This window comes from Salvia miltiorrhiza, chromosome 6 (genome assembly GCF_028751815.1).
Source record: "Salvia miltiorrhiza cultivar Shanhuang (shh) chromosome 6, IMPLAD_Smil_shh, whole genome shotgun sequence".
Classification (NCBI taxonomy): Eukaryota; Viridiplantae; Streptophyta; class Magnoliopsida; order Lamiales; family Lamiaceae; genus Salvia; species Salvia miltiorrhiza.
This window is the reverse complement of record NC_080392.1, coordinates 44,012,919-44,035,888: the sequence shown is the minus strand read 5'-3', so window position 1 is coordinate 44,035,888 and position 22,970 is coordinate 44,012,919. Positions and strand designations below refer to the sequence as shown.

At 37.7% G+C, this 22,970-nt stretch overlaps 4 protein-coding genes across 7 annotated transcripts; 3 read left to right on the top strand and 1 right to left on the bottom strand.

Moving 5' to 3' along the window:
* The first annotated feature begins 245 nt into the window (after window positions 1-245).
* LOC130989848 (protein DA1-related 1-like) lies at window positions 246-4,775 on the top strand. 2 transcript variants are annotated; one of them, XM_057913978.1, is made up of 12 exons: window positions 246-592; window positions 1,065-1,223; window positions 1,334-1,430; window positions 1,691-1,976; window positions 2,576-2,696; window positions 2,827-2,910; window positions 3,109-3,228; window positions 3,383-3,595; window positions 3,684-3,746; window positions 3,827-3,942; window positions 4,022-4,080; window positions 4,172-4,775. In XM_057913978.1, exons 2-12 carry the CDS (start codon window positions 1,113-1,115, stop codon window positions 4,510-4,512), a joined length of 1,611 nt encoding a protein of 536 aa, XP_057769961.1. In that variant the 5' UTR covers window positions 246-592; window positions 1,065-1,112; the 3' UTR covers window positions 4,513-4,775. The 2 variants fall into 2 exon arrangements, with proteins under 2 accessions (XP_057769961.1, XP_057769962.1); XM_057913979.1 differs by having other exon boundaries at window positions 252-592; window positions 973-1,223.
* Window positions 4,776-10,022: 5,247 nt separating this feature from the next.
* On the top strand, window positions 10,023-16,846 carry LOC130989847 (dehydrodolichyl diphosphate synthase CPT3-like). Of its 3 annotated transcripts, none has more exons than XM_057913976.1 (2): window positions 10,023-10,373; window positions 15,741-16,846. In XM_057913976.1, the coding sequence occupies exon 2, from the start codon at window positions 15,784-15,786 to the stop codon at window positions 16,609-16,611; it is 828 nt and encodes a 275-aa protein (XP_057769959.1). In that variant the 5' UTR covers window positions 10,023-10,373; window positions 15,741-15,783; the 3' UTR covers window positions 16,612-16,846. The 3 variants fall into 3 exon arrangements, with proteins under 3 accessions (XP_057769959.1, XP_057769960.1, XP_057769958.1); XM_057913977.1 differs by lacking the exon at window positions 10,023-10,373 and adding an exon at window positions 13,817-14,210 and having other exon boundaries at window positions 15,837-16,846; XM_057913975.1 differs by lacking the exon at window positions 10,023-10,373 and adding an exon at window positions 13,818-14,210.
* Window positions 16,847-17,625: 779 nt separating this feature from the next.
* LOC130989845 (serine/threonine receptor-like kinase NFP) lies at window positions 17,626-20,324 on the top strand. Its single transcript, XM_057913973.1, has one exon. It carries the CDS (start codon window positions 18,182-18,184, stop codon window positions 19,997-19,999), a length of 1,818 nt encoding a protein of 605 aa, XP_057769956.1. The 5' UTR covers window positions 17,626-18,181; the 3' UTR covers window positions 20,000-20,324.
* Window positions 20,002-22,105, bottom strand: LOC130989843 (protein LYK5-like). The gene has a single exon (XM_057913972.1). It carries the CDS (start codon window positions 21,862-21,864, stop codon window positions 20,002-20,004), a length of 1,863 nt encoding a protein of 620 aa, XP_057769955.1. The 5' UTR covers window positions 21,865-22,105.
* Between the last annotated feature and the right edge of the window lie 865 nt (window positions 22,106-22,970).

Below are 22,970 nucleotides of genomic sequence, written 5' to 3'. Positions count from 1 at the left end.
ATGAATTTATATATTTATATTCGTTATCAATTAATTGGTATTTTAAATATTAAAAATATAAAATTGAAAATTCATAAATTATTAAATAATTGGTGTGAATTTTTATTTTGTCTATAAATAATTTGTACTTATTTCTTTACAATGTCGTTTAATTTTAATATTAGTCGTGCATCGTACCCACACACGTAGCAGTAATATTGAAGTAACTGTTTAGCCAAGATTTAAACTTTAGCAGAAACCAATGAGAAACCTCCAAAATTATGGTGGATGAAAAGAAGCCAAGTTTTTGGCATATGTTTGCTTAGAATTCAAGTAGTTGTTAGGTGTCCACTTTGTTCTTGAGTGGGTTATAGTCCAGCACAAATTCAGCACTCGCCATTTATGCTTCTCCTTAGTAATTCGATTGGGTGATATTTTTTTTTTTTTTGAGGAAAATTGGGTGATATTGTGATGTGTGGAAATGGAGTATTCTTTCTATCAGCTCTCGTGACTCTTCTTGGTTATTATGCTTTCGTCGCCCAAATTTGATGCCTCGTCTCATCTGGGTCTCATCAGATTCTTCCAAATTCTGCAGATTCTTCATTTGTTTCTGGTAAAACCCATCTCTCTCTCTTACATATTTCCTGCAGTCATCAATCGATTTGAACAGGCGAGCAATCTTGAAAGAATACACCTTTTCCATTTTGATGATTTAATTGGGAAATGGGTTTTGAAGTTAGATAGTGGAGTTGCTGGACTGTTCTAGAAGCTTGACTGTTGATGGATATATTGGGATTATGTTGGGTTTCAATTGAGAGGGAGGGCCTTCTGCTGAACATAGGAATAAAATTGGTGGCTTTGCTTTAAGAAAAGTTCCAACTTGATTTATGGATTGTAGAATTTGTGCCAATGTTAATCAATGTCACAGTGAATCTTGAGTTGAACGATTGTTTGATCTTGCTTCCTATCCTGTTGGCTTCTTCTGAAGAATAGAAGTTGTATTTCTGGAGTAGAAGTGATTTCCATTGTATAATGATTGAAGATAATGAATTTGCTGCCTGAGAAGCTTCAAAATTCCTTGCCAGTCTGCTGTATATAAGCATCGAGGCGAAAGCAGATAGCGGAATTCATTTATGGGCTGGCTAACCAAGATCCTTAAAGGCCCCAGCCACAGAATCTCAAAAGGGCAGTATCATGGGAAATATGAAGATGATACAATTTGGGAAGGGCCTCCGATTTCAGTGGTAATCTCTCCTTTACTTGTCCTCTATCATCATTGATTCAACTTCATCTGCTGCATTGCTGATGTTTTCATCATTGGTTGCATCATTTTCTGTGCTGATTCTTAATGTAGGATCAATTGTCAGATTTCGATAAGGAAGAACTTGATAGAGCAATTGCACTCTCCATTGCTGAAGTGGATGAGAAAGAGAAAGGGAAACAAGTTGTAGGTAAGTCAAGCGGCTGCAAGATTTTCTCTTGAGGATTCATACCCAATGGTAGATTCTTTCAACTTGTTTCTTGGTTTTGGGCTTCTCTTGTGATATCTTTATGTGAATATGAACAAATTAGAAATTTGTCCGCGATGATTGTGATATCTTTTTTATCAGCTCTATGGTGTTTCTATATTATGAGGTAATGCAATAAAGAAGCATAGTTTATTTTCTATAGAATAAGCTCGGTAACTTATTCAGACTCCTGAATGTATCAGATGACGAGTCTCAGTTGGACGAAGACGAACAGCTTGCTAAGGCTCTGCAAGAAAGTTGGAATGTGGAATCCACCCCTCAATCATCTCCACCTCGATCACCTTCACCTCAAGCACCTTCACCTCGATCACCTTCACCTCAACCACCTTCACCTCGATCACCTTCACCTCAACCACCTCCACCTCCACCTCAGTCACCTCCACCACAACAACCTCCAACTCGGTCACCTAATTTTGATTATGGAAGTTTCGTAGCTCCTTCTCCATTCTACTATCCTTCAGGATACAGGTATTAAATTTCCCAGTAATTTTTCATTTTCAGCTCTCTTTCTGTTTCAATCAAAATTTCCAGAATTTTGTCAACCTATCAGATGGATTGGTGAAATGTATTCTTCAAAGTTCTGGCTAGCTTATTTATGCAAAATAGATCTGCAAATAGAAATTTGAGTTATGGAACTGGCAAGGCAACATATAGGACTTTTTTATGCTTTTAATCTACAGATGCAACTAATACGATTTTTATGCAAATTTAAGAAGGTTCTCAAGTACATTAGCAATGTCCTTAGTTGTTAGTCCAAGTAATTCAAAGTTTTTTGGAGCTATATTCAGTAAACTAAACTTCATGTGTACTTGTAGAGGTTGTACGCCTTCTCTCTCTGTAGGATAATATCAACATCCTTTAATAGGACAGAAGTACTATTTAACAGTAAGACCAGGCAAGTATTTTGTGCCTCGGACATTTTTATGGGTTGATTGTTTTACTGTCTCAAAGAGAGTTAGTACTTTTATGTAATCTTGAAACGAATGTCTTGCTAGGAATTAATTTTATGAGTTGGCGATTCTTGCTGTAGAGAATTCTCATGGACCTGGCTTATTCTTCTTGTGCAGAATCTGTGCTGGTTGTAATAGTGAAATTGGCCATGGAAGATACTTGAGTTGCATGGGAGCTGTCTGGCATCCAGAATGTTTCTGTTGCCATGCTTGCAACCAAGCAATTTCTGATTATGAGGTGCTGAACTGTTCCGACAATACTAGTTTCGTTTTCTGACTTTCTAAATGCCTCTTTCATATCACTTTTTTACAGTACTTGATTGAACCAATTATCTCGTGAAATGACTTCTTCTTGGATTCTGTTTCAGTTTTCCATGTCCGATAATCGTCCTTTCCATAAATCTTGCTATAAGGACTTGCACCACCCCAAGTGTGATGTTTGCAAGAATTTTGTAAGTGTTCATATTCCATTGCGTGCATTAGTTTAGCAGTACGTTATGTTTGGTACATAAATTTCCCGATTATCTTATTTGAATGATTTTTGACCAAACTGAGTTATATTTGTTATATGGTATTTCTCGATTGACCTGCAAGAATCATACTTATTACTTGAGAGCACTTTGGTTTATTTGCATTTTCCATCTACGTAGATTCCCACAAATGCTGCTGGACTTATTGAGTACAGAGCTCATCCTTTCTGGCATCAGAAGTACTGCCCAGCACACGAACATGATGGAACACCCCGCTGTTGTAGCTGTGAAAGAATGGAGGTGAGCTGTAAAAATAATCTTTTTTTCCAGATTGAAAGCGACACTGAAAGAAAGAGCTACGAACAGGAGATCTTCACGAACCTGAAATATATGTCTTACTATTGTTTACCAATTTAATTGGCGTGCGGTAATGCAAACTCTCTGCATAATGCAGCCTGTAGATGCCAGATATCTAGTTCTTGATGATGGAAGGAAGCTGTGTCTCGAGTGTCTAGACTCATCAATAATGGATACACACGAGTGCCAACCACTTTACCTTGAAATACAAGAATTTTACGAAGGTTTAATCATGAAGGTGGAGCAGCAAGTGCCATTGCTCTTGGTCGAGAGACAAGCACTAAATGAAGCCATGGAAGGAGAGAAAAATGTACGTTTTATTCTGCGTAAGCACCGTAGTTTTCCTAAAGTTCCCCTCTCCAAAGGGGCTGATTTGGTAATATGTATTCCGTTGCCAGGGTCATCACCACATGCCGGAGACTAGAGGCCTTTGCCTGTCAGAAGAGCAAACTGTTAACACGGTACGAGTAAATCTTCAAAGTGAATCAAAGATCAACTATGAGAATATTTTTGTTCTTAACATTCCACCCTTAAATTCCAGATACTGAGGCGACCAAAAATAGGAGGATTTCGGGTAACAGGCATGTTCCCTGAGCCTTACAGGCTCGTTCGAAAATGTGAAGTGACAGCGATTCTCATTTTGTATGGTCTGCCGAGGTAGAGTCACTTACATGTTGTATGTGGTATCATCTTCTGCCTTTGGATCCTCACCATAACTAACGTGTGGCCTACGTAGGTTACTGACTGGGTCGATCCTGGCTCACGAAATGATGCATGCGTGGCTCCGTCTCAAAGGTAACTTTTTCACTAATTTCACCATTTTTCATCGAAGATTTCTCTTGCTGCAGTATATGTCTACTAACTTTTCAACTAAGTGCCGTTTCAGGTTACCCGAATCTAAGTCCAGAAGTCGAAGAAGGCATCTGCCAAGTGCTAGCTCACATGTGGTTGGATTCTGAAATCTACGCTGGCTCCGGTGGTAATGCAGCTTCTGCTTCATCGTCATCATCTGCTCCCTCGTCCTCAGCATCCTCGTCTGGCTCTTCGAAGAAGGGGAAGAGGTCTGACTTCGAGAAAAAACTTGGCGAGTTTTTCAAACACCAGATAGAATCCGACAGTTCAGCGGCATATGGAGACGGTTTCAGGGAAGGCAACAAGGCGGTGCTCAGATACGGGCTGAGGAGCACTCTCGATCACATTCGGCTCACCGGGAGTTTCCCTTGTTAACTTGAGAGCTCAGCCCCAATTGGTATGGAATTCTTGCTCTATATTTGTATATGCATATGTCTGCATATTGGATGCCTAGAAATCAAATGACTTGTAACTTTTCTTTAACTTATAAGGGCTATAGAATACACAAGAAAGGAAAAATAAGCCACCAAATGTAATTGTGCCAATATATTTGTTCATGTATCATCAAATAATTGGTATGACAATATCTATACGAAGTTTCCCCTCAAGAATTATTTGAATTTGATTTTTAGATTTCAGTTTTGTTTTGATGGTTCATAGTGTGTGTGTGTGTGTGTGTGTGTGTGTTTTCTTATCAAAAGTAAGATATATTTCTACTTTTGGAGCTGTTTTTTTTAACATGCAGTCTGCCTGCATATCTATAATAAGGTAGACATTACTAGATTCTGCAGGCAGATTTTAAGCATATAGTATATTTTGGCGTTTCTGGTTGTAATATTCTCTAGTGTGGCCGTCTATATACACCACATATCTTTACAAGAAAAACAAAACAAAAAGATGGCTATTGTGATAAAATTTTGAATAACTTAATTAGAAATTAATTTTTGGAGCAATCACCCCATCTGTCCCATCCGGCCGGTAAAACTATATGACCGGCTGGTAAAATTATGTGACCGGCCGGTAAAATGATCTGATCGCTCGAGTGGTCAGATAATCTAGTCATCCGCCGATCATATGTACTCTTGACTGATAACTGTTAAATCATTGACTGATAGCTGTCAAATCGGTCAAATGTGTAAGACTTTCACAGAAAACCAAACAAATCCATCAACATCAAAGGGTAAAAGAGTCTCTTCACAATTTTGGACATAAGTTTATGAACTATGACATTTTTAACATACAACTTAAGGAATATAACATTGTTGCCTATTAACACCTCCTACAAATCCTAATATTACATTTAAAAAAAACAAAATCTTATGTTACCCTAGGAGGCTAGGGTTTCGAGAGGTCGTCTTCTTTTCTTGGAAAATGCGTCTTCGTCCTTCGGGGAGAGAAGAGATTTTTTTTTTTTGAGAGAATGCGGGGAGAGAAGAGTTGTTTGTAATAGATAAGTATTTTTCCCCCCTTTTTCTAATGTTTTTTGCGTTGAGTTTTCGCTAAAAATGTTTTGATGAGACTCACCCATTAGTCTGCATTTCTGTACTTTCAATTTGTAAGTTTTTTCTTCTTTTCTTTTAATAAAATCTCTTTTTCAACTAATAACTTTATTTCTTATAATCTACATATAATAATAATAATAATAATAATAATAATAATAATAATAATAATAATAATAATAATAATAATAATAATAATAATAATAATAATAATAATAATAATAATAATGAGTACAAGTTTTTAAATTCTAATCAGTCAAGAACGTTATCTATTCAATATTAAATTGAGATATTTTATGTATATAAACTGAACTCATAAAAGATACACTCTCCGTCTCATAAAAATATGCATATTGCATAGTATGGGATGACACGAGTTTAAGAAATTCTATAAAGTATAGTGTGAGTGGAGAAAGTGTCCCACATTTATTGTGAAATTTAGTGGGATAATTATTACTATAAATGGGTATGCATGTTTTGGATCAATTTTTAAATATTACTTTTACAAATAACTTTAAAGTTTAAGCTATTTTTTTTTTTTTTGTATTTTTCAAAGTTCATGCCATAAATTACAATTTACCCAAAATTGATTTGATTCTTTTGATATTTACCTTAACTTAAAAAAAAAAAAAAAAAAAACGGACTACATTTTTTTTGTATTTTTTGAAATTTTGGTTATTTTTATAAATGACTATAAAATTCAGGTCATATTTTCTACAGCTAGGGCCATCTTTATAAGTGTTGATAAGGTAAAATATCCACATTGATACATGTACGTGGAACATACTCACTTTAAGAAAAAAATGTAAAAGTTTAGGTTAATATACTAAATCCTAGCTTTTAAAAAGGGTTAAGGTGCAGATAAGCCCCTGTAGTATAGGCCCCTATAGCGTATTGCTCCCCATACTCACTGTGTGTGCAAATAGGCCCCCAAAGTCCTAAAAATTGAGCAATTAAACCCCTTTGACTAACAGATGTTAGTCAAATGTTAGTCAAATTTTTTTATAACCCCCAATTTCTTTCTTCTTTCAATTTCTACCCCCAATTTCTATCCCTATTTTCAATTAAGCCCTCGCCTACACCTCCATCGGCGCCGCCGGTAGCCTCTTCCTCAATCCGACGCCGCCATCGCCACCGCCACCACCGTGGTGCAAGAAGCACGCCGCCAAAGCTGCTGAGTCGATCACGAGTTCTGATGTGCTTTGAATTTCTCATCTCGTAGTTCACAGAGAATCAACCCGCGAAGCAGATGAAATGGAAGATTGATTGCTGCAACTATTTGTGTGCTGATGATGGAGAGAGAAAGTGATTCTTTACACAGCATCAACAAATATTTGAAGTTCAACAGATCTAGACATAAACAATAATAGCTCCAAAACCTTGAAAACGTCCAAAAAACAATAATCTCGCAAGAAACAAACCACGTGAGCCTAACAATAATTTTCGACCAAAAGGAGTTAGAGAGTGACTAACCCAAGCCAACCCATTTGCAGGTTAACGCAATTAATACGAAATACCACCAAAAAATTAAAGGCAAGAAGAAGAAGAAGAAGAGAAGATTGTGAGCTGAAATATTTGAAAGCAGAAATAGGTGAAGAGCGCCAACCTGAAGGTAAACTGAAAAACAAAAGGGAAGGGCCACATTAAATGTCAACAGTGTGGCCACTGTGTGTTGGCCACAGAGCTCGAGAGAGAGTGAAGTGTGACTAGACATTAGAGAGACAACGATTGCAGAAAGGGACTGATGCGTGGAGATGGATGGAGGTGAGAGTTGATTTGGCGTTATGCCTGAGGTTAGAGAAATTCAGAGGTTTGTTGTTGTTGATGATGATGATGGAGTGATAAGCTATTTGATTTTGGTGCCCATTTTTTCACGAGGGCTATTTCTAAGCTAATTTTGGAACTATATAATTGTGGAACTCGTGATCGACTCAGCAGCCTCGACGGCATGCTTCTTGCACCACGGTGGCGGCGGCGGCGATGGCGGCGCCGGATTGAGGAAGAGGCTACCGGCGGCGCCGATGGAGGTGTAGGCGAGGGCTTAATTGAAAATAGGGATAGAAATTGGGGGTAGAAATTGAAAGAAGAAAGAAATTGGGGGTTATAAAAAAATTTGACTAACATTTGACTAACATCTGTTAGTCAAAGGGGTTTAATTGCTCAATTTTTAGGACTTTGGGGGCCTATTTGCACACACAGTGAGTATGGGGAGCAATACGCTATAGGGGCCTATACTACAGGGGCTTATCTGCACCTTAACCCTTTTAAAAATGACTATAAGGTTTAGTACAAATTTTTATATTGGATTAGTATTACTTTTTGGCTTATCGTTTGAGCGCTTTCTCGAAAATGTCTCACCCTAAAATCAATTACAAGACAATACCTATCGTTTCGTTTTTCTTTTCTTTCTTATTTATAACCCGCAAAAATAATCCGACAGCTGAAAATTGACGTGTTCCAGCAAACAGTCATGTTGTCAATACACGTGCAATAATAACAAAAAATTCACATAACAACAAAACACACTTAGCTTCAGAAGAAACAACACATTCCTTATAACACATGTAGAAACAAAAAATCACAACATGAAGAGTTTAGAGAACGCGAAGAACACGAACAGAAAACATTCAAAATCCAAAACCTCATCTGTCAAGAACCCTAGGAAAACTTAGAAATCTTGGGGATCAAGAGATGGAAGAATACCAAAAAAAAAAAATGCAATAAACTCTATTTTGTAGTCTCATTTGAAGGTTACCTTAGAGAAAATTACTGATTTAAGCATACCTAGATAAGAAACCAAATGAATTTATTTGCTTCAAGCATTGTGGAACTTCTTTTCCAGATTTAGATGCTTTAACAAAAAATTGTTCAATGTCACTGATGCTACCATACAAGGAGGATTAATATTTCTCCCGTTTAGAGAATTGGTCTCCGACACTACAATATTAGATTCTTCTTCTGAGCTCGACCACAAACTAGAAGGTTTAAATAATTAAACGAGCGGAGCTCGAACATCTAAATATTTAAACAAATTAAAGTCAAGTCCATTAGTATTAGGTTCGACCCAGTTCGTTTACAGTTCTAATTATGTGAATTTATTTTTTATTGTACGTGTATTGACAATATGACTGCTTCGTCAAAACACGTTAATTTTTTTATACCAGATTATTTTTACTGGCCACAAATAAAAAAATAATTGAAACGAGAAGTAATATTGTAATTAGAATTAGAGTTGGACATTTTCGAAAAAACGGTCGAACGATCGACCAAAAAATAATACTCCCTCCGTCCACTAATTGTTGGCCTACTTGTCTTTTTGGTCCGTCCACCAATTTATGTCCTATCTATTTTAGGAAAGTTTATATTCATATTTAAATACACTACAAGTCAAACATACTTTTAATTAAACAATTTATTTAAACTAATTAAATCCTACCTACCAATTAAATCCTACACTAATTAATTCCACCTGCCATATTAATGCTATCTACCTATCATTAAACCAAACTTACACTTAAAATCAAAATCATTCCGATCAAAACCCTAGCCGCCTCGATTCTTCTCCCCCATTCTTGCCGTTGTTCGTTCTTCATTCTTCCAAACCCTAGCCGCCTCGTTCTTGACCTTTGGCAAAAAATGTCCGATTGGAATCACATCCCTACACCCCCCAGTGTCGATTTCACTCTCGTCCCAATCCAATAGGTCATGTTTTCTTATTTGGACGTCCCATTTTAATAGGCCACTTCCCAAAATAAAAAAGTCAATACTCCTACATAACAAATATTCTCACATAACTCATTATTTTACATCAAATATCATTTTGTCCCACACATAATTATTTCTTCTTTATTTCTATCTTCTCATATTTGGATATATATATCTTCAAAAAAAGTTATTTTTTCTCTCCTATTTTATTATAAATTATTCGTTTCTTAATCTCCATCATCTGTGTCCAAATCCTGTGATTTTTTTGTAAGTAAAATTCATTAAACCACGCACGAGGGGTGCAACCCATCAACGTTACACGAGGAAAGAAAAACACAAAGAAGCACACTATCATAGCGCGTTTAGACAAACAGAAGGATTGCAAATCCAGTCGCCTAAACGATAACAATACTAGGAGAAAGATTATAAATCCAAAACCAAAATCTAACTTTTATAATCTCGATCAAGTCCTCGTTGCTGTCAGACAAGCTCTTGAAAATAACCCCGTTTATATGGATCCACAAATTTCACACAACACAAATTCAATGCGGAACTTTTCTTCTTTAATAAACCCATATGATTTTGAAAATGGTAGCCGGAGTTTATTGAATTGGGACGTAGGGAGTACTATTTGAGCCATTCTTATAAATAGTTCCAAAATTCAGATTATTTTCTCATATTTTTCAAACATTTTTACAAATGAGTTGAGAGTTTAGAATATAAACTATAATTAACCCATCCTTCAATCATTTTAATTCTTTAAACCAACTACAAATCTAATTAGTGTATCCAATTTCAGGCAATTCAATTTCAAACTCCATAGTCACACTCACACTCACACTCACACTCACACAACCAGCTCCAATCAACTCTACCGCAGCCCTGCCGCCCTTGCGCCGCCTCCTTCCACATCACCTCCGACTCCCTGCCCCATCCTCTGCTGTGCTGCACACTCGCCCAGCTGCAATTGCAGATTCATCCTCATCGAACCGCTACTGCCCAAGCAGTTTCCCCCAAATTCAAAACCATACGGTAATCCTTGCTCCATTTTTTTGTTGTTTCTTAGTTTAATCATCACATGTGTTATAAAGCAAGATACTTTCTTATTAATGAGTGAAGTACATTGCTTAGTTGTGAAATTGCGCAGTCTGTTAAATTCAAATCCCTTTTCGGCCTCTTTCGCAGATTAGTATGCCTTATATGGAGTGATGCAATAGCAATATTTTTGTGTTTGACTTCAGATTTGTTTTCAAGTTATCACGAATTTATGACTTATGTGTAGTTTCTGTATTGTTTTAATTATTAAATCTCAATTCGTAAAGGGTAATATTCTGTCCTTGTGGGGACAAATCAAACAGGTAAGGACCACAATTTAAAGAAGATGATCCATAAATTTTGTATTACTCTTCTTTGTTTATTTTTTGCATTTTTTTCCCATTCTTGGGCAGTTGGTTGAAAGTGATGAACTACGAAGGCTCTTAAATAGGCAAAGAAGCTCTGATGTTGATAACTTGATTTTCAATACATTGATATTGATGTTGACTGTGTTGATAGTGATGATGCTAACACTTTCTGTGACAGTAAGGAATCTTTTATTTTCAAGTGTGTTTCTCAAGGATAAGATGGAGTTTTTTGTTTCAATTTTTATTAGATTAGCATTGATGGAAAATTTTTTACCTTCTGTAGTTAGTTAGAGATCCACAGTGATTATTGTGCTTTTACTGTTGTAGTTATGTTAGAAATACTTCATTATCAGCAGCTTTTACCTTTAGGGGGCGTTTACTTTGCATGATTTATAAGATGCATAATTGAGCATTTTTATCCTCAAGAGTAGGATTTCTTTAATTCCACCCTTTTGATGGGATATGAATCAAGCAAAGCTAGCTCAAATGATAGAAATAATCAAGGGCCTTCGGATATCCTAAAATTTCAATCCATCAAAGTAAACAAGGGATTAGCCTTACTATTTTTATCTATCAAAGCTAATCCTCCAAAATAAACTCCCACGTACTGGTTAGAATTCATTTGTTATCAACAGCTTTCTTTACTTCCCTGGCGATTAAATTTAACCCCTCGACTAGAGTTCTAGGCCCTTCTGCATGACAAACTTTTCAATTTTTCGTTTGCAGTGATACATGGCATTCCTTTGTTATTCTTAATTAGCCAATGTAAGAGCATATCTTAACAATTTATCTGTAAGAAGTTAAGATTCATTGTCCTGTTCCTGTTTTCAGAATAATAATGATTGTGATGATTTGAAGAGTTTCATTAAAAAACTAAAGTCAGAAACAATCTTTTCCCAAATTCATCCCACTTGATGCACCCTTTGACGGAAACTCTGGGATCCCTGCCACAGTTTCCTATATTTTTAAGCATGAGAATGTTAATCTGATGTTTTATTCTAGCTTAAAGTAATACGTGTTTAGAGACATAAATATGTCTGCTTGGTTTTCTTACAAAAAAGTTAATTCTCTTACTTCTATATCTTCCTGCATATGGTTATGGTAGTCTTGTTCCTTCCTGAATAGCACAGATGAAAATGAATCTTTCTACTGTTGTTTTCAGGTTAACCTAGCTTCAACTTCTACCACTACTGTTTGAATTGTTTATGGAGAACCGGAGTAGTAACCTTGCCACTCAATTAATTGAAGGTTTGTGTAGTTTTCTGCGCAGATGTATTTGTGCAATTCTTTCTGCTGGTTCTCTTCCAAGGCATGTTGCATTTATCATGGCTAGTTTTCACCCGATGCCACTCAACATCGGCCATCCGTGTCTCGCCTGGTACTCACCCGCACGATGTGTTGCTCCGCATCAACACTTGGCCCCGTTGCCCCGCTTCTCAACAACCTTACGCCAATCTGCCGAGACACGTCGCACGGACTCGACGTGTCTCGGACCTCGCTTCTCAAGGGTCTAACATCAATACACGTGGAATAATAAAAAAAGCACTTAGCTTTAGAAGAAACAACACATTCCTTATAACACATGGAGAAACAAAAAATCACAACGTGAAGAGTTTGGAGAACGCGAAGAACACGAACAAAAAACATTCAAAATCCAAAACCTCATCTGTCAAGAGCCCTGGGAAAACTTAGAAATCTTGGGGATCAAGAGATGGAAGAATACCAAAAAAAAAAAAAATGCAATAAACTTTATTTTGAAGTCTCATTTGAAGGCTACCTTAGAGAAAATTACTAATTTTAGCATACATAGATAAGAAACCAAATGAATTTATTTGCTTCAAGCATTGTGGAACTTCTTTTCTAGATTTAGATGCTTTAACAAAAAGTTGTTCAATGTCATGATTCTACCATACAAGGAGGATTAATTAGTTTTTCGAGTGCACTTCCTCCATGTGTTGTAGTTTCCACATCATTGCTACGAAGAGATTAATTAGGAGGATTAATATTTCTCCCGTTCAGAGAATTGGTATCCGACACTTAAATATTAGATTCTTCTTCTGAGCTCGACTACAAACTAGAAGGTTTAAATAATTAAACGAACGGAGCTCGAACATCTGAATATTTAAACAAATTAAACTCAAGTCCGTTGGTATTAGGCTCGATTCAGTTCGTTTACGGTTCTAAATATGTGAATCTGTTTTTTATTATACATGTATTGACAATATGGCTACTCATCAGAACACGTTAATTTTTTTAGACCATATTATTTTTACTGGCCACAAATAAAAAAATAATTGAAACGAGAAGTAATATTTTGTAATTAGAATTAGAGTTTGGACATTTTCAAAAAAAAAAAAACGGTCGAACGATCGACCACAAAATAATATTTATCTTTTTATATTTTTTTATTTGCTCCGTTCCAATTCAATAGGTCATATTTTCTTATTTGGACGTCCCATTTTAATAGGCCACTTCCCAAAATAAAAAAGTCAATATATAACAAATATTCTCACATAACTCATTTTTTTACACCAAATATCATTTTGTCCCACACATAATTATTTCTTCTTTATTTCTATCTTCTCCTCTTTGGATAAATATATATTCAAAAGAAATTATTTTTTCTCTCCTATTTTATTATAAATTATTTGTTTCTTAACCTCTATCATCTGTGTCCAAATCTTGTACTAGTTTATTTCTTTTTTTGTAAGTAAAATTCATTAAACCACGCACGAGGGGTGCAACCCATCAACGATACACGAGGAAAGAAGACAAACACAAAGAAGCACACTATCCTAGTATGCTTAGGCAAGCAGAAGGATTGCAAATCCAGTCGTCTAAACGATAACGATACTAGTAGAAAGATTAGAAATTCAAAACCAGAATCTAACTTTTATAATCTCGACCAAGTCCTCGTTGCTGCCAGACAAGCTATTGAAAATAACCCCGTTTCTATGGATCCACAAATTCCACACAACACAAATTCAATGAGCCCATATTTCAGATGAACTTTTCTTCCTTAATAAACCCATATGATTTTGAAAATGACAGCCGAAGTTTATTGAATTGGGACGTAGGGAGTACTATTTGAGCCATTCTTATAAATAGTTCCGAAATTCAGATTATTTTCTCATATTTTTCAAACATTTTTACAAATGAGTTGAGAGTTTAGAATATATACTATAATTAACCCATACTTGAATAATTTTATTTTTAATTCTTAAACCAACTACAAATCTAATTAGTGCATCCAATTTCAAACTCCATAGTCACACTCACACTCACACAACCAGCTCCAATCAACTCTACCGCCGCCCTGCCGCCCTTGCGCCGCCTCCTTCCACATCACCTCCGACTCCCTGCCCCATCCTCTGCTGTGCTGCACACTCGCCCAGCTGCAATTGCAGATTCATCCTCCTCGAACCGCCACTGCCCAAGCAGTTTCCCCCAAATTCAAAACCATACGGTAATCCTTGCTCCATTTTTTTGTTGTTTCTAAGTTTAATCATCACATGTGTTATAAAGTAAGATACTTTATTATTAATGAGTGAAGTACATTGCTTAGTTCTGAAATTGCGCAGTCTGTTAAATTCAAATCCCTTTTCGGGCTCTTTTGCAGATTAGTATGCCTTATATGGAGTGATGCAATAGCAATATTTTTGTGTTTGACTTCAGATTTGTTTTCAAGTTATCACGAATTTATGACTTATGTGTAGTTTCTGTATTGTTTTAATTATTAAATCTCAATTCGTAAAGGGTAATATTCTGTCCTTGTGGGGACAAATCAAACAGGTAAGGACCACAATTTAAAGAAGATGATCCATAAATTTTGTATTACTCTTCTTTATTTATTTTTTGCATTTTTTTCCCATTCTTGGGCAGTTGGTTGAAAGTGATGAACTACGAAGGCTCTTAAATAGGCAAAGAAGTTCTGATGTTGATAACTTGATTTTCAATACATTGATATTGATGTTGACTGTGTTGATAGTGATGATGCTAACACTTTCTGTGACAGTAAGGAATCTTTGAATTTTCAAGTGTGTTTCTCAAGGATAAGATGGAGTTTTTTGTTTCAATTTTTATTAGATTAGCATTGATGGATTTTTTTTTACCTTCTGTAGTTAGTTAGAGATCCACAGTGATTATTGTGCTTTTACTGTTGTAGTTATGTTAGAAATACTTCATTATCAGCAGCTTTTACCTTTAGTGGGCGTTTACTTTGCATGATTTATAAGATGCATAATTGAGCATTGTTATCCTCAAGAGTAGGATTTCTTTAATTCCACCCTTTTGATGGGATATGAATCAAGCAAAGCTAGCTCAAATGATAGAAATAATCAAGGGCCTTGGGATATCCTAAAATTTCAATCCATCAAAGTAAACAAGGGATTAGCCTTACTATTTTTATCTATCAAAGCTAATCCTCCAAAATAAACTCCCACTTACTGGTTAGAATTCATTTGTTATCAACAGCTTTCTTTACTTCCCCGGCGATTAAATTTAACCCCTTGACTAGAGTTCTATGCCCTTCTGTATGACAAACTTTTCAATTTTTCGTTTGCAGTGATACATGGCATTCCTTTATATTCTTAATTAGCCAATGTAAGAGCATATCTTAACAATTTATCTGTAAGAAGTTAAGATTCATTGTCCTGTTCCTGTTTTCAGAGTAATGATTGTGATGATTTGAAGAGTTTCACTTAAAAAACTAAAGTCAGAAACAATCTTTTCCCAAAGTCATCCCACTTGATGCACCCTTTGATGGAAACTTTGGGATCCCTGCCACAGTTTCCTATATTTTTAAGCATGAGAATGTTAATCTGAGGTTTTATTCTAGCATAAAGTAATATGTGTTTAGAGACATACATAAGTCTGCTTGCTTTTCTTACAAAAAAGTTATTCTCTTACTTCTATTTCTTCCCGCATATGGTTATGGTAGTCTTGTTCTTTCCTGAATAGCACAGATGAAAATGAATCTTTCTACTGTTGTTTTCAGGTTAACGTAGCTTCAACTTCTACCACTACTGTTTGAATTGTTTATGGAGAAACGGAGTAGTAACCTTGCCACTCAATTAATTGAAGGTTTGTGTAGTTTTCTGCGCAGATGTATTTGTGCAATTCTTTCTGCTGGTTCTCTTCCAAGGCATGTTGCATTTATCATGGATGGAAATCGAAGATACGCCATGAAGCAAGGTTTACTAGAAGGAGCTGGGCATAGGGTTGGATTTTCAGCTCTCATGAATATGTTGAAGTATTGCTATGAGTTGAACGTGAAGTATGTTACAGTGTATGCTTTCAGCATTGAAAACTTCAAACGACGCCCAGAAGAAGTTCAATCCACTATGCAGTTGATACAGGAAAAGATTGAATCGTTGCTTGAGAAAGAGAGTATAGTCAACCAGTATGGAGTGAGAGTGCATTTCATTGGAAACCTTAAACTTTTGAGCAAACCCGTCAGGCTCGCTGCTGAAAGAGCTATAAACGCCACTGCACATAATTCGAGGGCCGTGCTTGCGATATGCATTGCCTACACATCAACAGATGAGATAGCACATTCTGTCGAAGAAACATGTAAAGAAAAATGGGATGAACTAGGAGGGAATGCAACCGACAGCAAGGAGCCTCTTATTGATGTGGCAGATGTCGAGAAACATATGTATATGGCAGTTGCACCTGATCCCGACATTATAATCCGCTCATCTGGTGAGACTCGCTTGAGCAATTTCCTCCTGTGGCAGAGTGCATCTTCTCTTCTTTACTCCCCCAGGGCGCTTTGGCCGGAGATTGGGTTTTGCCATTTGGTCCGAGCAATCTTGGACTTCCAAAGGAACCTCGCTTCTTTGGAAACTAAGCTAAAACAGTGTTAGATTCGCCGGTTTCTGCACCTTCAACTGTGAATCCATTAACCTCTGTGGCAACGAAAGAAGTTAAGTGGGTTTCGCTTGAAACCCGAATCTTGTTGTGCCATTACGTTGTTAGTTGTTATGATGTTAGTGAATTTTTCTCTTATCTAACTAGTGATTTTGTTGGTTGATTCTGTGTTGTGACTGTTGGTCACTCTATTGTATGTATATTATTGATATTTGATCCATTTTTGTGCTATCATATATATATATATATATATAGTTGTAGGGAAGAGTTCAATGGAGACCACTCCCAGAGCCATTGATCTCACCAAAATCAATGAATCAGGTTCATCCGAATTCTTCAAGTTTAGGAAATCCCGTAAATTCCTCATTTTCCAATTCTGTGAACCAACGAACATTATTATGAACTTACGAATATAAGTATGTTTATTTGTATGTTCATTTGTTTTTATACGAACATATCGACGAACATTAGTATGCTCATTTGTTTTTTGTACGAACACATCGACGAACATTAGTATGTTCGTAAGTTCAAAATAATGTTCGTTGGTTCTCAAAATTGGAAAATGAGGAATTTACGGGATTTTATAAACTTGAAGAATTCGGATTAATCTGATTCATTGATTTTGGTGAGATCAATGGCTCTGATTTAGTCTCTATTCTCTATATAGGAAAGTGGTCTCCAGTGAATCTGACCCTATAGTTGTATATGTTACATTACTGAATGAATAATAACTCCATTAAGAAGTTGCAGGGTTGGTCCTAAATAAAGAGTCATGAATGTGAATTAAATTACCCAAATTGAAAGCTTCGAAAAAGTAATTGATGCAACTGGAGCTCAACTTTTATACTCTCTTCGTCCCGATTCAATAGGCCATAAGCCTTGGACATAAGCCTTGGACATGTATGTTAAGAAATGAATAATTTATTATAACATAAGAGAGAAAAAATAACTTCTGTTGAGGATATATGTGTCCAAAAAATAGGAGAGAGAAATAAAGAAAATATAATTATGTGTGAAGTACAATGACATTTGGTGTGAATAATGAGTTATATGAGAATATTTGTTATGTGTCGACTTTCTATTTTTGGAAATGGCCTATTGAATTGGGATGTCCGAATAAGGAAACATGGCCTATTGAATTGGGACGGAGGGTGTAGTATTTAGTCTCTTCCTAGTACAATTCAGAAGCAAAGACGAGTTCTTGCCGTTTTGGCGTTTACAATTGGATCTTTCTCAACTAGGCTTCATTATCATTGCTGCCCATCACAGTAGCTAGAGAAACTGATGCATTTTTTGTAGGTTTCTTAGTCTTTTTGCTTCTAAAAACCATCTCACTATCACTAAATACACCTGTGCACTTTTCACACACACTAAAAAACAAAGCTACTGTAAGCAAAGTTGGGGACAAACACCCTCAAAACTTTCTTGATTTCACCAAATAAACAATATGATGATGAGCATCAAACCAGCATTCCTCTCTTAACTCTTATGTGAACTTTTAGTACTATCCATTTACAATTTATGCACACATACACATATACACCTACTGTCTAATCTTGGAAGAAAATGGCACCCTCTCTTAACACCCTCCTAATACTATCTTCTCTACTTGTCATCTCTGCTGCAGTTGCTGCTGCTCAATCTCCCAACTTCACATGTTCATCCGACTCCCCTACGACATGTCCAACGTATGTCACATACCGCGTGAGATCACCCTACACGGCTCTTGGAACCATCTCTCGTCTCTTTGGCATCACTGGTGATGGCATAGCAGCAGCCAGTAATCTTTCGTCTGGTGATGCTCCCCTCATCCCTGATCAGCTGCTGATGGTTCCGGTCAACTGCACCTGCAACGGCACGCATTATTTCTCCAACAAGACTTACCATATGAACAAGGATGACAGCTTCTACACTGTCTCCACTAAGCCTTTCCAGAACCTCACCAACATCTATGTGGTCGAGGATATGAACCCGTCTCTTGACCCGAGCAACCTCACAGTTGGGGTGGAAGTGGTCTTTCCCTTGCTATGCAAGTGCCCGGGAAGTTCCTTTGGAAGTCAGTACCTTATTACTTATGTGTGGCAGCCAGGGGATGATGTGCTGTCTGTGGCTAATATGTTCCAGGCCTCCTCATCCGACATTGTAGTGATCAATAACGACAGGAATTTCAGCGCTGCCACCTGCCTTCCGGTGCTGATTCCTGTGAACTCACTGGTTATTCTGCAGAGCTTCGTTTCATCAGTTGCCTCGAGCAAATCCAGACCCCACCGGATGCTGGTTGCAGTTCTGAGCATTGTTATGGTGTTGTTGGTTGTTTCGTCTGGTCTGGCCGTGTACTTCCGCCTCCTGTACAAGAGAAGCAAAGTGTTGGCTCGGAGCAGCTCCTCTTTGGAGACTTTTGGTCTCATCCCGGCCTCCAAAGACCAAGCTTCAGAGCCTAAGACATCCCAGGATAAATTGCTTCCTGGGGTGTCGGGCTATCTTTGCAACCCGATCATCTATGATCTGGATGTGATCATGAAGGCAACTTCGAACCTCAGTGAGAGGTGTGCAATTGGCAGATCAGTGTACAAGGCCATCATCAATGGTGATGAGGTTGTGGTGAAGAAGACGCGAGAAGCAGCTGAGGAGATCCAGATACTGCAGAGGGTGAGCCATGGGAATCTGGTGGGGCTAATGGGAGTGTCCTTGGATGATGATCTGAATTTTTACGTTGTCTACGAGTACGTTGAGAATGGATCATTGGATAACTGGCTGTTTCCGAAGGTGTCACCATCTTCTCACTCAGTCACAGCTGAGCCACTGAGCTGGAAGCAGAGGTTGGTTATAGCTCTAGATGTAGCCAATGGTCTGCAATACATGCACGAGCACGCTCAACCGAGTGTGGTCCACAGGGATATCAGCACCAGCAACATACTTCTTGATTCTAAATTCAAAGCCAAGATTTCAAACTTCTCTGCAGCCAGGCCAGCTGCTTGCTCTCTCATGCTAAATGTGGATGTGTTTTGCTTCGGAGTTGTGGTGTTGGAGCTCCTCTCCGGGAGGAAGGTGATGGAGACGAAGGATAATGGCAAAGTTGTGATGTTGTGGGTGGAGATAGGTGGGATTTTGGAAGGTGGAGATCAGAGGAAAGAGAGGCTGAGGAGGTGGATGGATCCTAAGTTGAAGGGGTGTTTTTCCATAGATGATGCTTTGAGTTTGGCAACCATTGCCAAACTATGCACGTCGGAGAAGGCCTCAGAGAGGCCGACTATGGCAGAGGTCGTCTTCAGCCTCTCCGTTGTTGTGCAGCCGTCTCCCTTTATGTACGACAAGTCATGGATCTCAAAGTTTGAAGCTGAGGAAGTTGGGAAATTTAAACTAAAAGTATTAGATGGCTACTAGTCTCATTCAATGGAAAATGATTGAGGATTGTAGATATCTGGCTGGATTTTGATGAGAGCTTTAACAACTTCATCCATGCTTAATCTTCTGGTAGGTTGTGGAGCCAAGCACGCGACAGACAGCTTCAGCAGACGCAGTGCAAGCTCACTCTGGTCGATGGCAAAGCCAAGTGGATGCTTCACTTGGAGACGAGGATCAACAAGGTCGTTAACATCAGCTGTCGTGTCCGTTCCATCAACAACGGAGATGACTACTTGGGACAGAAGAGCTTCTTCACCATCCTGCACCAGCACGGCTTCTCTTCCGGTGATCAACTCCAACAGCACCACCCCAAACGCGTACACATCTATCTTAGGGCTGACCTCCCCGGCCTTTGCATACTCCGGTGCCATGTAGCCCTTTTCTCCAAAAGCAGACCAGCTATGTGACTTCCCATTCTCTCTAGCTAGGCTGAAATTTGTGATCTTTGCTCTGAGTTGGTGGTTGAGTAAGATATTGTAGCTGTTGATATCCTTGTGCACATAGGCTGGGGAAGTGAAGTTGTGCAGATAATCGAGCCCATTGGCAACGTCCAGAGCAATGAGAAACCGGTGGTGCCAGCTGTGGGCGAAGCTGCTCGTCTCTCCACAAAGCCAGTTCTTGAGAGAGCCCTCCTCCATGTACTCATAAACAAGATAGAAAACCTCATGATGCTCACACACACCATAGAGGTTGATCAGGTTGAAGTGGTTGAGATTGCCAAGAATCTTCATCTCTTTCGACACATCCGTGCTTGTCTTCTTCACAGCTACTCGTTTCCCATGAAGAATTCCGCGGTAGATGGACTCACTCAGCCTCCTCTGCAGGCTGAAGCTGTCTGTTGCAGCATCCAACTCATCATACTTGTATATCTTCAAACTCCCACCTATTCCAACAACCTTATCTAGGAAGTGCTCAGGCAATCTGTCCTTCATCTCCCTTGATGAGACTCCAGCTGCACTAACTTTCCTAAAATGCAAGAATCCGAGGAGAGCAAGGAAGCAGAAGACGGCCAGAGCAGCACCGGCCCCTACCCCTTCAGAAAGCCATCTAAACGACTTCGTGTGAGGGACTGCTTCATATTGAAATGATGTAGAGAAAGACCCTCTCAACTTAGAAGCTTCAGGTTCTGCTTTTAAGGGAATCAAGATAGTTGTGAAGGGATAAATGTCTGGATCCTCAACAGCAAATCCATTAGCTGCAGCTACACTTTTGGCACTCACATTCAACTTTTCACTAATGCTAGCAACAGAGTCATGCCAAGTGATCAAGAATGTGAGCAGAAACTCAGTGCCACTCGAGATCTGTTCTTCACTCGGGCAGGCACACCTGAGGGGCACCCGGAGGTTCATTGATGGGAGCAACTCGAATTCGCCATAAGGGTTCTCGCGTTTGAGTGCATTACAAGAAGTGAGGCCTTGATAGGTCTGGTTTGCAATGGTCAAGTAGGTGTCATCACTGGACTCGTAGACGTAGGAGGCGTTGGCCTGGTAGTATTTCCCCAAGCACGAGCACGTTGCAGGCACGAACACAGCACTGTCCGGGGGTAGGACCTCAGAGCTCGTGACATTGTTGAGGCGAGCCAGCTCCTGAGGGTCCGAGGAGGTCAGGTTGGCAATGGAGGATACAGAGTCATAAGGTGGTTGGGTTCTGAACATTAGCAAGGCCTTGCAAGTAGGCCTTTCGTCGTTGCAGCTGTAGAGAAACGCCGGAGATGGGCCCGTTTCATCGGACTCGCTGCAGTTCATAACCGAATTACCTGAATACTGCTGGTGGGCCTTGGATTTACATGATGAGAAAGCTAAAATGACAAGAAATGGGAGTAGGTTCTTGCTCATGATCAGCATTTTTTTTGCAGAGGTTGTATTGGATAATGAAGCTTAATTTACTCCTATTTGTACACAGCAGATTGAAGTAGAATCTGGTTTGTATCATCGATCAATCTTGAAAAGAACAACCAAAAAGAAATATGTATATATATATATATATATTCATGAGACAAAGTCTGCATAAAGTTATATGAAAGACACATTCAATAAGCAGACTGCTTCAAAACTTGGTCTCAAGTAATAAAAAAAATGGTGTCTGAATTTGAAACTCATGTTGCAGAGGATTGATTCAACATAAAACGTGCCTAAACAGATATTAAATGTTCAAATTTGTCAAATTATTTTCTGAAGCAAAACATTTGAGGCTGCTTGCTACTGATTTGGCATCTAAGAATGTAATGAAAACAAGAAAATGTGACAGATTTTGGCATCTTGTGTTTTGTCTCATGTGCTTAAAAGTTTATTAATTTTCAGATTTTGTGATGCTTGCATTGCGTGTGCCGGCCATTCTCTTGGATCTTCAGCTGAATAAATTTTATTATTAATTTGCATGGCTTAAAAGGAACCATCTATTGTCAACAATATTTTTAATTTTATATTTATATATGTTGGTAGGAGTAATTCAAACAAAAAATATTCCATTAGAATTAGATAATAATGCTGCTTGCATTAGCAAGATTTGATTGTGCGAATCAAAACAACTTTCTTCCTCTATTATTGTATTTTATGTTATATTTAATACAAGGGAATGATATTCAAGAATCGTGTATTGATGTTTAGTAACCTGCATAATATAATGCGATAAAATGTGATTTTACATGAGAAAAAAAATACTACTTTCCATTTCTTACCGAGAGCAACTGTTCCTCCGTCTCATCATGAAATTGGTCTTTTATTTTATTTTAAGATTTTAAGATGTCTCAAAAAGATAATTCACTTTTTTAATATAATAAAAATATTTTAATACAATAGGTCGCATTGTATACCACCAATCTCACGCAAATAGTTGTCTATATATATGTAATATAATTTAAATTATGAAATGAAAAATATATAAATAATAAGAATGTCTTTTTATATTAAAAATTAAATATTTATTATATTTAATCCAATCAAATTGATCC